The sequence below is a fragment of the Papio anubis genome, chromosome 5 (genome assembly GCF_008728515.1).
Source record: "Papio anubis isolate 15944 chromosome 5, Panubis1.0, whole genome shotgun sequence".
In the NCBI taxonomy this organism is placed as follows: Eukaryota; Metazoa; Chordata; class Mammalia; order Primates; family Cercopithecidae; genus Papio; species Papio anubis.
The window spans coordinates 131,087,901-131,102,217 of NC_044980.1; the positions used below are offsets into that span (position 1 = coordinate 131,087,901).

Below are 14,317 nucleotides of genomic sequence, written 5' to 3' on the forward strand. Positions count from 1 at the left end.
TGGCATAGTAGTCACTTAGTTGTTTGGATTGTAAAATGACATGTGGTTTTGTCCTTGGAGAATTGAAATTGAGCAGTGTTAGCTGTAGCTCTGTGCTATTCCCTGAGTTATTCCTAACTTAGGTTGGTTCTATTTGAAACCACTATTATAAGCAGAAGGACTGCATTTCATATTATGGATCTGCCTGACTGCTTATTCCTCCTCAGTGCTAGAGTAACTTGAATCATGTTAAAAAGAAGGGGAAATAAGATTTGGAGATAATGTGAAACATCTTTGAAGTAGATATAACTGATGAAAATCTGGGAATATCATCTGCTTTTACCAAACAACATCTCTTTAGTTACTTTTCTTCTGCTTGATAAACTTAGAAGGGGAGTTTCTTCTGAGTGACCTTTCAAGAATCTTTAATTTTAAAGTAAATCTAAATGGTTTATCAATATGGTGTGGATTCACTTAGCAAATGTTTATTGAGCATTTAATGTGTGCTAACCCTTGTTCTGGCCATTGAGTATTCAGCAGTGAACAACAAAAAAATCACATTTCAGCCCTCAGAAGGTTGGGGAGGCAGACAGTAAATAAGGAAAAAGGCCAAGCATGATTACACACCTTTAATTCCAGCACTTTGGGAGGCTGAAGCAGAAGGATCACTTGAGACCAGCATGGGCAACATAGTGAGACCTTGTCTCTACAGAAAAATTTTAAAAATTAGCCGAGTGTGGTAGCACACACCTGTAATTCCAGCTACTCAGGAGGCTGAGGTGGGAGGATCACTTGAGCCCGGGAGGTCGAGGCTGCATTGAGCCTTGATTGTACCACTGCACTCCAGCCTTAGAAGCAATGCAAGGCTCTCTCTAAAAGAAAAATAAAAAATAAAAAATGATATGTCAGCTGATAATAACTACGAGAAAAATAAGGAAAGAGGATTGAAGTGTGAAGAGGCTAGAGAGGCTACAGTTTTAAACAGGATGATTTGAGAAAGTGAGAGTTGAAGAACAGTCTGCAGGAGGTGAAGGAATACACCATACTGTGACAGGTATTCCAGACAGTTGCAAGCATCCCAAAGCTGGAATATTTCTGGTGTGTCCATAAAGTTAGGTTGCTAAAATAGAATAAGCAAAGAAGGAAAAGGAGTTGAGGTGAATGAGTTAATGGTGGGTCCACATTTTAAAAGGCTATTCCAAAGGCCTTGGTTTTTACTCTGATGAGAAGTCATTGGAGGCCTTGAACTGATGAGTGACACTGATTAATGTTTTAAAAGGCCACTTTGGCCACCTTCTTGAGAATAGGTTATATAGAGGCAAGGGCAGAAGCAGAGAAGTTAGAAGGCTGTTGGAATTATCCAAGTGAGAAATGATGGGGCTTGGCCCAGGGAGATAGTGATGGACATGATGAGAAGTGGTTGAAGATAGAGCAGACATAATTTTCTGATGAATTAGATGTGAAGTATGAAAGAAAGGACCTAAGGATGATTCTATGTCTGCTTCTAGGTATGTCTTTTGGCCTAAAAACAGGAAGAATGAGATTGCCATTTACTGATAAAGAGATTCTTTAGGGAAAAGCAGGTTTGGGGAGGAAAAGGGGGAGTTTTAACTTGGCCGTGTTAAATTTGAGATGCCTGTTAGATTTTCAAAGGTGAGATACTGAGAAGGCAGCTGGAGATACAGCTCTAGAGTTAAGGGAAGGGGTCCTACTGAAGATATACATTTGGATATCACCAGGTATTTAAAGCTATCAATCTAAGTGAGATCAGAGGATAAAGAAGAATAGCAGTCCGGGGACCAAACTCTGGTACTCTCCAATTTTAGAGGTGAGAAAGATGGAAGCAACTAGTAAAGGAGACTGAAAAAGAACAGCTAGTGAAATAGCAGGAAAACTAGGCAGTGAGGTATCCCAGAAGACACTAAAGAAAGTGTTTCCAGGAAGGAATAATGAACTGTGTCAAATGTTGCTGACTTGGATGGGGGCGATAGCTCACGCTTGTAATCCAATCCCAGGTCTTTGGGAGGCTAAGGTTGAAGGATCACTTGAGGCCAGCAGTTTGAGACCATCCTGAACAACGTAGTGAGACCCTGTCTCTACAAAAATAGTAATAATAATAATAATTTTTTTTTTTTTTTGAGATGGAGTCTTGCCCTGTTGCCCAGGCTGCAGTCTTGCCTGTTGCCCAGGCTGGCATGGTCTTGGCTCACTGCAACCTCTGCCTCCTGGGTTCAAGCGATTCTGCTGCCTCAGTCTCCTGAGTAGCTGGGATTACATGTGCGCGCCACCACGCTCGGCTAATTTTTTGTATTTTTGGTAGAGATAGGGTTTCACCACGTTGGCCATGCTGGTCTTGAACTCCTAACCTGAGGTTATCCGCTTGCCTCAGCCTCCCAAAGTGCTGGGATTATAGGTGTGAGCCACCGTGCCCGGCACAAAACAATTTTTAATAAAAAAAATTAAAATGTTGCTGACAGGTCATGTTACATATGAACTAGAAGTGACTGATTTAGCAAGGTAGAATTACCTTATCAAAATAGTTTTGGTAGATTGGTAGGGGAAGTGCCTGATTGTAGGGAAGAAAATTTGAGGGAAAGGAACCTATGGCAATGAGTATAGACAACTCTTTTTTTTTTTTTTTTTTTGAGATGGAGTCTCGCTCTGTCGCCCAGGCTGGAGTGCAGTGGCGCAATCTCAGCTCACTGCAAGCTCTGCCTCCTGGGTTCGCGCCATTCTCCTGCCTCAGCCTCCCGAGTAGCTGGGACTACAGGCGCCCGCTACCACGCTTGGCTAATTTTTTGTATTTTTAGTAGAGATGAGATTTCACCGTGTTAGCCAGGATGGTCTCAATCTCCTGACCTCATGATCCACCCACCTCAGCCTCCCAAAGTGCTGGGATTACAGGCATGAGTCACCGTGCCTGGTCGAGTATAGACAGCTCTTCAGAGAAACTTTGCTCAAGCAGATAAATGGAGGGAGGGTATGACTTGAGAGGATTTTTGTGGTAGAAATTGGAGTGAATTTATATGCTGGCAACAGTGATCTGATAGAGAAGAAAATAGATGATATTGAAAAGAGAGGAGAGATTTAGTGGATAAATGTCTTTGGGTTGCAGAAAAGTGATAGGATGTAGCAGGAGATACTGGCCTTTGCTGGTTCAGAGCAGCAGGAAATCATACGGAATACGTGGGCCAAGTTGCAGGTAAGTGTGGTAGTGTCATGGTGTGAGCTTGTGGAAGTTGTCTTCTGGCTCCTGTTTCCTCAGTGGAATAGAAAGCAAGGTCGTCACGGGGGAAGTAATATTGGAGGTATGAATAGAAGGAAGGTATGAAAATAGGCATCTAGGAGAGGGAGTGTACCAATAAACTGTATCATGACTGTCAGGCAATATTAAGGACTCACCTGAGGTAGGCAGACGTGAATTTAAAGTGTTAAAAGTCTGGGCACAGTGGCTCATGCCTATAATCCGGACACTTTGGAAGGCCGAGGTGGGCGGATCGCTTAAGCCCAGGTATTTGAGATTGGCCTGGGCAACATGGCAAGACCCTGTCTCTACAAACAGTTTTAAAAAATGAAAAATTAGGCCGGGTGCAGTGGCTCACGCCTGTAATTCCAGCACTTTGGGAGGCTGAGGCAGGCGGATCACGAGGTCAGGAGATCGAGACCATCCTGGCTTAACACGGTGAAACCCCGTCTCTACTAAAAATACAAAAAATTAGCTGCACGTGGTGTCAGGCACCTGTAGTCCCAGCTACTGAGGAGGCTGAGGTGGGAGAATGGCATGAACCCCAGAGGAGGAGCTTGCAGTGAGCCGAGATCATGCCACTGCACTCCAGCCTGGGTGGCAGAGCGACACTCTGTCCCAAAAAAAAGTAAAAAAATTAAAAATTAGCTGGATGTGGTGGCATGTGCCTGTAATCCCAGCTGCTTGGGAAGCTGAGGTGGCAGGATTGTTTGAGCCCAGGAGGTCAAGGCTGCAGTGAGCTCTGATGGCACCACTGTGCTCCAGCCTGGATGACAGAGCGCAACTTTGTCTCCAAAAAATAGTTACAAGGAAAGTGGCTCTGTGTTGGCCGGGAGTGGTGTGGTTCACGCCTGTAATCCCAGCACTTTGGAAGGCCAAGGCAGGCAGATTACTTGACGTCAGTAGTTCAAGACCAGCCTGGGCAATGTGGTGAAACCCTGTCTCTACTAAAAATACAAAAATTAGCTGGGCATGGTGGCTTGCACCTGTAGTCCCAGCTACTCAAGAGGCTGAGGCAGGAGAATTGATCAAACCCGGGAGGTGGAGGTTGCAGTGAGCCAAGATCATGCCACGGCACTCCAGCCTGGGTGACAGAGCAAGACTCTGTCTTTAAAAAAAAAAAACTGGAAAGTGGGTCTGTGTTTTTCTCTGGTCACATTCAGCAGTATGGGTGCAGGTGTAAAACAGGTAAATGGAAAAACTAAGAGCAACTCTGGGACAACTTTTTAAAGAATCTAAACCTGGCCGGGCGCGGTGGCTCAAGCCTGTAATCCCAGCACTTTGGGAGGCCGAGACGGGCGGATCACGAGGTCAGGAGATCGAGACCATCCTGGCGAACACGGTGAAACCCCGTCTCTACTAAAAAATACAAAAAACTAGCCGGGCGAGGTGGCGGGCGCCTGTGGTCCCAGCTACTCGGGAGGCTGAGGCAGGAGAATGGCGTAAGCCCGGGAGGCGGAGCTTGCAGTGAGCCGAGATCGCGCCAATGCACTCCCGGGGGGACAACATGAGGATCCGCCAAAGTTGACCAAAACAGTATGCATTCGAATCTAAACCTACTAAATGTTATGTTAACAAGCTTTACTGTTAGCAGAGAATGCATACTGTTTTGGTCAACTTTGGTGAAAATTCTTAGTCTGATTCCTGTTGTCTCAGTTTAGGTGTGTGTTAGTTTGCATTGCTACTGCGATTTACCATGTATTTGATCATGTCTCAGGTTGATCTTCACTCGAAAGGGGGTACTCCGTGTGGAGGGGTTTCTAAGCCCCCAGCAAAGTGACCCTGATGCCATGAACCTGTGGATTCCCTCTTCCTCCCTAGCAGAAGGGATAGATCTAGAGACCTCAAAATACATCCTGGCCAATGTTGGGGACCAGTTCTGCCAGCTCGTAATGTCTGAGAAGGAGGCCATGATGATGGTGGAGCCGCACCGTAAGTCACCTTCTCACTTGTCTTCCAGGTGCTCCTAGTGAAAAACTTCTATTTTCTTTCACTTAAAGGGAGGATTGGGGACAGTGGCAGATGGCATTTTCTATGAATGAATTAAGACCGATAAGACTTCTCTTTGTAGCAACTTGTAGTTGAGACCTTAACTATATCCAGCAGACCTCATTCTTTCAGTCTTTGGCAATTAACCAAAATCTCCTTCTCTGCTTGCCTTTCATTTTTGTAGCACAACAGCCATAACATCCTTTTAAATTCCCATTTGGGTTTGCTTCATTCTGAATATTTTCAGTTAGCTTTGAACCAATTTCTATTAATAAGCTGTATGGTTTGTAAATAGATGGTGTGCTACTAGGTGCCATGTTTCATACCTAGAATGCACATTATTCATACATTTCAAATATTTCCATGTCTGTAAGATACTATGCCCTATTTTCCAGACTAAGAAAAATTATACTGTGAAATTATATCGTAAATTTCGTTTTTGTTTTTTTTTTTGAGACAGAGTCTCACTCTGTCGCCCAGGCTGGAGTGCAGTGGCGCGATCTCAGCTCACTGCAACCTCCACCTCCTGGGTTCACACCGTTCTCCTGCCTCAGCCTCCTGAGTAGCTGGGACTACAGGCACCCACCACCAATGCCTCAGCTAGCTTGTATTTTTAAGAGACAGGAGCCACTGTGTTAGCCAGGATGGTCTCACCTTCCTGGACTCCGCGGATCCGCCTCGTATCGGCCTCCCAACGCAAGGATCATACAGTGAGCTACCTCATGCCCGGCCATTCATTCTAAATTTCAAGAGAGGAAACCTCTTATTTTGAAACTCCCCAGTTAAATTATTTCAGTTAGGCATTGGTTTCACGCCAGAATTAACTTTGGGAGGCAGAGGACATGAGGTCAGGAGGAGACAGCCTGAACAAGGGTGAAACCCCGTCTTCACAAAAATACAAGGCCTGGCTGGGCTTGTATGGTGCCTCGTAACCTTCCCAGCTACTGGGGAGGCTGAGAGGGCAATCGCTAAACCCCGGGAGGCGGAGGTTAGCAGTGAGCCAAGATTGTGCCATTGCACCCCTAGCCTGGGCAGTGGCAGACTCCATCTGAAAGAAAAAAAAGTTATAGTAAGTTGTACAGTCAGTTTGTTCACAGGAAATACTAGAAATTTTTTTTTTGAGATCGAGTCTCTTCTGTCAAACAGGCTGGAGTGCAGGGTCGGATCTCAGCTCACTGCAGCCTGCCTCCTGGCTCACACCTCCTGCCTCAGCCTCCCTCGAAAAGCTGCTGGGACTGACCAGGCGCCATCTCGGGCCTCAAGGTTTTAGAGCTTTTAGTAGAGACGGGTTTCTGCACTGCCAGGATGGTCTTGATCTCCCGACCTCGCGGATCCACCCCGGCCTCGCCTCCCAAAGTGCTGGGATTCAGGCTTGAGCCACCGCCGCCTCGCAATGGCCTGTGCTCCCCAGCCGAAGTTTCCCTGCTACTAGACGGAGTCTCACAGTGTCGCCTTTATGGCTGGAGTGCAGTGTCGAAGTTCGAAGCCTACCGCCCTGCCATTCTCTGCCTCAGCCTCCCAGTAGCTGGGACTACAGGTGCCCGCCACCTCGCCCGGCTAGTTTTTTGTATTTTTTAGTAGAGACAGGGTTTCACCATGTTAGCCAGGATGGTCTCGAACTCCTGACCTCGTGATCCGCCCGTCTTGGCCTCCCAAAGTTCTGGGATTACAGGCTTGAGCCACCGCGCCCGGCCAGTTTCTCCTACAATTATAGAAACACAGACTTCATGAATCTTTGAGTTTTATTGCTGAACAAAATAACTTGAGTAGGGAATCAGTGGGTCTGGGGTCTTTTGCTATTGGTCAGGATGATCAATGCCAATTCTGTTTCGTCTTTCCACCAGAGAAAGTGGCATGGAAGCGAGCTGTGCGTGGTGTACGGGAGATGTGTGATGTGTGTGAAACAACTCTCTTCAACATCCACTGGGTTTGTCGCAAATGTGGATTTGGGGTCTGCCTTGACTGTTACCGGCTCAGGAAAAGCCGGCCACGCAGTGGTAAGTAAACATTGTCCTGTGCAGCTCGAAAGGTAACCTGGAGGTATGTCCTTGGTGTTGTGGGATTTGAAAATTGAGGCAGGAATGGGCTTATGTCTCTCTTTAGCTACTTGGCTTCATTCAACTTTGTTGTATTGTAAGATCTTAAAATGGCAAATACTTAGCCTAGGAAGGCTGAAACAGGACAAGAAAGGTTATTAATTTTCCCTTGTTTTGTTTTGTTTTTGTTTTTGTTTTAAGGCAGGTTCTCGCTCTGTCACCCAGGTTGGAATGCAGCAGCACAATCACAGCTTACTGCACCCTTGACCTCCTAGAGATCTTCCTCGACCTCTCAGAGTGCTGGGAATCACAGGCATGAGCCACCGTACCTGTGTTTTTTTTAAATAACATCTTTATTGAGGTATAATTCACATACCATAAAATTCACCCCTTTTAATGTGTACAAGGCTTAGTGTGGTGGCTCATGCCTGTAATTCCAGCACTTTGAGAGGTTGAGATAGGAGGATCACTTGAGGCCGGGGGTTTGAGACCAGTCTGGGCAACACAGCAAGACCCCATCTCTACAAAATAAAATAAAATTAGCTAGCTAGACATGGTGGCATATGCTTGTAGTCATAGCTACTCAGGAGGCTGAGGCAGGAGGATCACCTCAGCTCAGAGTATGAGGTTATAGTAAGCTGTGATCATGCCACTGCATTCCAGCCTGCACAGCAGAGTGAGACCTGCCTAAAAATCAATTAATTAATTAAATAAAGTAAATCTAAAAGGTTGTACAGCCATCACCATTATCTAATTCCATTTTCATCACCCCACACCCCACCTGACAACCCATACCTATTATCACTCCCCGTTCCTCCTCAGCCCTTGGCATCCGCTAGTCCGCTTTTCTCTCTTTTTTTTACACTAATGCTATTTTAACAAGTAGTCTGCTTTTTGTCTCTGTAGATTTGCCTATTCTGGACATATCATAAAAATAGAATCGGCCAGGCGCCATGGCTCACGCCTGTAATCCCAGCACTTTGGGAGACCAAGGCGGGCGGATCCCAAGGTCAGGAGTTCAAGACCAGCCTGGCCAATATGGTGAAACCCTGTCTCTACTAAAAATACAAAAATTAGCCAGGCGTGGTGGTGTGTGCCTGTAATCCCAGCTACTCGAGAGGCTGAGGCAGGAGAGTCACTTAAACCCGGGAGATGGAGGTTGCAGTGAGCTGAAATCATACCGCTGTACTCCAGCCTAGGCAACAGAGCAAGACTTCATCTCAAAAAAAAAAACAAAAACAAAAAACACTATTATGTCTAGTGCATAGCTAAGTAACTTGCTAAACAGTTTGATTCTTCCAAGGCTTGCTTTACACTTTGTTATGCCTTCTGTGACTAGCCCTTTTCACTTAGTGTAATGTTTTAAAGTTTCATCTGTATTTTAGCACATGTGAACCATTCATCATTCCTTTGCATTGCCAAATAATACTCCTTTTTTGGATAGACTACATTTTGTTTATTCACCAGTTGATGGACTTTTGGGTTGCCTCCACATTTGGCTATTATGAATAGTGCTACTGTGAACATTTGTGTACAGTTTTTTTGTGTGAATTTATGGTTGCATTTCTCTTGAGTGTATATATATATGTAGGAGTGGAATTGTCTAGGGCATATGACAATTCTACTTTTAACCTTTTGAGGAACTGCCAGACTATATTTTAAAGTAGCTGCAGTATTTTACAATCCCACCAGCAATGTATGAGGGAATTTTCCACATTCTTGCCAACACTTGTCCTTTGTCTTTTTTGTTACAGCCATCACAGTGGCTGTGAAGTAGTATCTCATTGTGTCATTTTGATTTGCTTTCCCCTGGTGACTAACGATGTTGAGTATCTTTTCTTGTGCTTTTTTTTTCTTTTCTTTTCTTTTCTTTTTTTTTATTTGTTTTTAAGAAAGGGTCTAGCTTTGTCAGTCAGGCTGGAGTGCAGTGGCATGATCATGACTCATTGCAGCCTCATCCTCCTGGGCCCAAGCAGTTCTCCCATCTAAGCTTCCTGCATAGCTGGGACTACAGGCATGTGCTATCATGCCTGGCTTATTTTTTTTAGTAGAGATGGAGTCTTGCTACATTGCCCAGTCTGGTCTCTAATTCCCAGGCTGAAGTGATCCTCCTGCCTTGGCCTCCCAAACTGCTGGAATTATAGGTGTGAGTCACTGTGCCCAGCCATTTGTTTATTTTCTTTTTTTTTTTTTTTTTTTTTTTTTTTTGAGACAGAGTCTCGCTCTGGCGCCCAGGCTGGAGTGCAGTGGCCGGATCTCAGCTCACTGCAAGCTCCGCCTCCCGGGTTCCCGCCATTCTCCTGCCTCAGCCTCCCGAGTAGCTGGGACTACAGGCGCCCGCCACCTCGCCCGGCTAGTTTTTTGTATTTTTTAGTAGAGACGGGGTTTCACCGTGTTAGCCAGGATGGTCTCGATCTCCTGACCTCGTGATATGCCCGTCTCGGCCTCCCAAAGTGCTGGGATTACAGGCTTGAGCCACCGCGCCCGGCCTGTTTATTTTCTTATGAAAAATGTCTGTTCAAATTATTTGCTGCCCTTGGCTCTTGCTTTATCTTATTATATGCCAAAAACCCTCCTTACCCCTTGACTTTTTCAGTCTTCCCTCTTCAGAGGTACAATATAATCATTGTACAGTGGTTTAGAGTTTAGGCTACTGTGATGTGACACCTATTTCTACCTCTTATTGTACCAATAATTGTATTTTGGGCTAGTTACTTAATCCTGCAGAGCCTCAGGTTTCTTGTCTGCAAAACAAAGGTATCAGTACTTCCCTCACAGCTTTGTTGTTTTGAAAGAGATGTATGTAACGTGGTTAGAACAGGACCTGACACCCACCAGGTATTCCATAAATGTTAGCTGCTAGAGTATTCTCCTCCCGCCCATGAAAGATTAACTGCCGCAGGAATTGCCCTCCTGCCATAAACAGTGAGAAAATTAGATAAAATATATGAAACCACAGTTTTTGACATCGAACAACAGGCAACATGGGACTGTTATCTCTGAGAGAAGGGGAAAAAACAAGGTGATCCCTACAGTTGCCCTGGCTTACTGCTTAGGCACAGTTCCTAGCTATAGCAAGGGAAAGAGAACCGAAACAGAAACTGCCAACCTTACTGACTAGAGACAGAGATGACAGTCTGAGAACAGTAAGGCAAAGTGCTGAAAATGTTGGAAGTGCACAGAGATCTACAGAGAGCCCCTTGGTTTTTTGCCTATATAATAATCTGTGCATGAATGAGATGAAACTCCACAAAGCCCAAGATGGAACCTTCAGAAAGCAGTTGACTGAATAATTCACAAAATTCATGATTTGTATTCCCACCAGCCAATGTGAAGAGTAGTGGGACTAATTTAGTCTCAGAATAAAAACTATTCTGGAGCCTCCGTAACAAAGTATAAAGCAAGCCTTGGAAGAGTCAAACTGATCAGCAAGTTACTTAATTGTGCACCACACTAACACCAAATACCCTTTAATGGAATAAAGGAGCATCCTTCAAACAAAACCTGTTACCCAGAAAAATAAGTCACAAAGCCTTGCATTTAATCAGTAATTATCAAGTGTGCAAAAATACCAACTTACATGACCAGTAAGCCGAGGAGGGGTAATCAATCAATAGGAAAAAACCCCAGAATGACAGCGAAATAGAATAGAAAAGAACCAGCCTGGCACAGTGGCTCATGCCTGTAATCTCAGAACTTTGGGAGGCCCAGGCAGGTGGATAACCTGAGGTCTGGAGTTCGAGACCAGCCTGTCCAACATGGTGAAACCCTGTCTCCACGAAAAATACAAAAAATTAGCCAGGCATGATGGCAGGTGCCTGTGATCCTAGCTACTCGGGAGGCTAAGGCAGGAGAATCACTTGAATTCGGGAGGCAGAGGTTGCAGTGAGCCAAGATCATGTCATTGTACTCCAGCCTGGGCAACAAGAGCGAAACTCTGTCTCAGAAAAAAAAAAAAAAAGAATAGAAAAGAACCTTAAGCCAGGTATGGGGGCTCACACCTGTAATCCCAGCACTTTGGGAGGCTGAGGTGGGAGGATCACTTACGTCCAGGAGTTCATTTCCAACCTGGGCAATATAGCAAGACCCCATCTCAACCAAAAAAAGAAGAACTTTAATGTAGCTACTATACATCTTATACATATGATTAAGGATTTAAAGAAAAACATGATGTGATGAGGAGAGAAAAAGAAGATATATAAAGGCCCAAATGAAAACTTATAGAGATGAAAAATATCTCAGATATTTACACCAGATGAGATTAACAGCAGATTAGATAATATAGAAGGAAAAAAAAAGACTAAACTTGCGGACATGACAAAAGAAACTATCTAAAACAAAACACAGAGAAAAATGACCTACATTTATTAATTGAAGAATGCTTTGTAGAGCTGCAGGAAATACCAGGTGGTCTACCAAACGTACAAGTAGAGTTTCAGAAAGAAAGAGTGGGAGAGCAGAGACAGAAAAAATATTTAAATAAAACCAAAAAATTTCCAGATTTGGTGAAAATTATGTACAGACAAAATTAACAAATTCCAAACAATAGAAACATTAAGAAAACCACACCAAAGCACATTTTGTGTAGAGTAACAAAGATAAGAATGAAAGCCTGGATGGGCGCCGTGGCTCATGCCTGTAATCCCAGCATTTTGGGAGACCAAGGTGGGCGGATCACCTGAGGTCAGGAGTTGGAGACCAACCTGGCCAATATGGTGAAATCCTGTCTCTACTAAAAATACAAAATTAGCCGGGTGTGGTGGCACATGCCTGTAGTCCCAGCTGAGGCAGGCTGAGGCAGGAGAATCGCTTGAACCTGGAAAGCGGAGGTGGAGGTGAGCCAAGGTCGTGCCGTTGCACTTCAGCCTGGGCAACAAGAACAAAACTCTGTCTCAAAAAATAAATAAAAAATAAAAAAAAAGAAAGACAACCAATTTGTCAGAAGTCCTGTAGGCCAGAAGACAACAGAAAACAATGGAATGAACTTTTTTGTTTTGTTTTGTTTTTTCTTTTTTTTTTCTTGAGATGGAGTCTCACTGTCGCCCAGGCTAGAATGCAGGGGCGTGATCTCGGCTCACTACAATCGCCACCTCCTGAGTTCAAGCTATTCTCCTGCCTCAGCCCCTTCAAGTAGCTGGGATTACAGGCATGTGCCACCATGCCCTGCTAATTTTTTTTTTTTTTTTTTTTTTTTGTATTTTTAATAGAGTCAGGGTTTTGCCATGTTAATTAATCAGGCTCATCTCAAACTCCTGATTACAGATGTGAGGCACCGTGCCCGGCCTACAAATTTTTTTTTTTTTTTTTTTTTTTTTTGAGACGGAGTGTTGCACTGTCGACCAGGCTGGAGTGCAGTGGTGCGATCTCGGCTCACTGCAATCTCTGCCTCCCAGGTTCAAGTGATTCTGCTGCCTCAGCCTCCCAAGTAGCTGGGATTACAGGTTACTGCCACCACGCCTGGCTAATTTTTTGTACTTTTAGTAGAGATGGGGTTTCACTATGTTAGCAGGCTAGTTTGAACTCCTGACCTCATGATCCACCCGCCTTGGACTCCCAAAGTCCTGGGATTACAGGCGTGAGCCACCATGCCCCGCCACAAATATTTTTTAAAAGTAGCCAGGCATGGTGACACATGCCTGTGGTCACAGCTACTTGGGAGGTTGAGGTGGGAGGATCACTTGAGCTGGGAGGTTGAGCCATGATCACTTCACTGCACTCTAGTGTAGGCAACAGAGTGAGACTCTGTCTTACAAAAGAAAAAAAAACGAGTGACCATTCTATCAGCTTTTCTTAAACCAAGAAAAGCTGATAGAATGCACCACCAGCAGATCCACACGATAATAAAGTTAAAGGTAGTTATTCAGGCAGAAGAAAATGATATGGAAATCAGAACTTACACAAAGTAATGGAGAACATCCTACATGGTGTATATGAGTGAATATAAAAGATCTCTTTTTCTCATATATAATATTTTTAAAAGTTAATTGTTTAAAAGCAAAAATAGTAACAATATATTTTGGGGTTTATACTATATGTAAAATTCAAATATATAATAGCAGCACAGAGAAAAAGAGGGAAAAATGGAAGTATAGTTTTGTAAGGATCTTACACTGTATATAAAGTGAATGTAAAGTGAAGATAGACTCTTAAGTTGAAGATTAATACTGAAAATCCTAAAGCAACCACTTAAAAACAAAGAAATATAGCTAATAAGTTCAAAATGGAAAACAAAATCAAATCACAAAAAATATGTAAGTAATTCAAAAGAAGGCAGGAAAAATGAAACCATAAAGAAATGGGACTGACTGGGTTCGGTGGCTCACACCTGCAATCCCAACACTTTGAGAAGTCAAGATGGGGGTTACTTGAGGCCAGGAGTTCAAGACCAGTCTGGGCAACATAGCAAGACTCCAATTTCTACAAAAAATTTAAGTATTAGCTGGGCATGGTGGCATACACCTGTGGTCCCAACTACTCAGAGGCTGATGGGAGAAGATCATTTGAGCCCAGAAGGTTGAGACTGCAGGGAGCCGTGATTGCACCACTGCATTCCAGCCTGGGTGACAGAGTGCAACCCTGTCTCAAAAGTTAAGGCCAGGCGCAGTGGCTCACGCCTGTAATCCCAGCACTTTGGGAGGCTGAGGCAGGTGGATCACCTGAGGTCAGGAGTTTGAGACCAGCCTGGCCAACATGGTGAAACCCTGTCTCTACTAAAAATACAAAAAAAATTAGCCAAGCATGGTGGCGGGCACCTGTAGACCTAGCTACGCAGGAGGTCTCACTTAGGCGGAGGTTACAGTGAGCTGAGGTCGCGACGTTGCACTCTAGCCTAGGCAACAAGAGTGAAACTCTGTCTCAAAAAAAATAAAAAAAAGAAAAGTTAAACAATTAACTTTTTAAAAGAGTATAAATGAGAAAAAGATATTTTATATGTACTAATCTTCTGCCTACATGATAAAAAAGAGAATATACAGTTTACCAATGAGAGATCGCAGGCACAGTGATGTGTGCCTATACTGTCATCTACTTGAGAGTCTTAGGTGGGAGGGTCACTTGAATCCAGGAGTTT

The 14,317-nt window shown here is 44.1% G+C and overlaps 1 protein-coding gene across 4 annotated transcripts in view; it reads left to right on the plus strand.

The window, feature by feature from the left end:
• The window catches only part of KDM3B (lysine demethylase 3B), an 87,722-nt gene that overhangs the window by 41,988 nt on the left and 31,417 nt on the right, over positions 1-14,317 (plus strand). For all 4 annotated transcript variants that reach the window (XM_003900160.4, XM_021939717.2, XM_021939716.2 and 1 more), the window contains 2 exons: positions 4,941-5,155; positions 7,057-7,209. In XM_003900160.4, the coding sequence (XP_003900209.1) occupies positions 4,941-5,155; positions 7,057-7,209 (368 nt within the window). The remainder of the gene's footprint in view (positions 1-4,940; positions 5,156-7,056; positions 7,210-14,317) is intronic.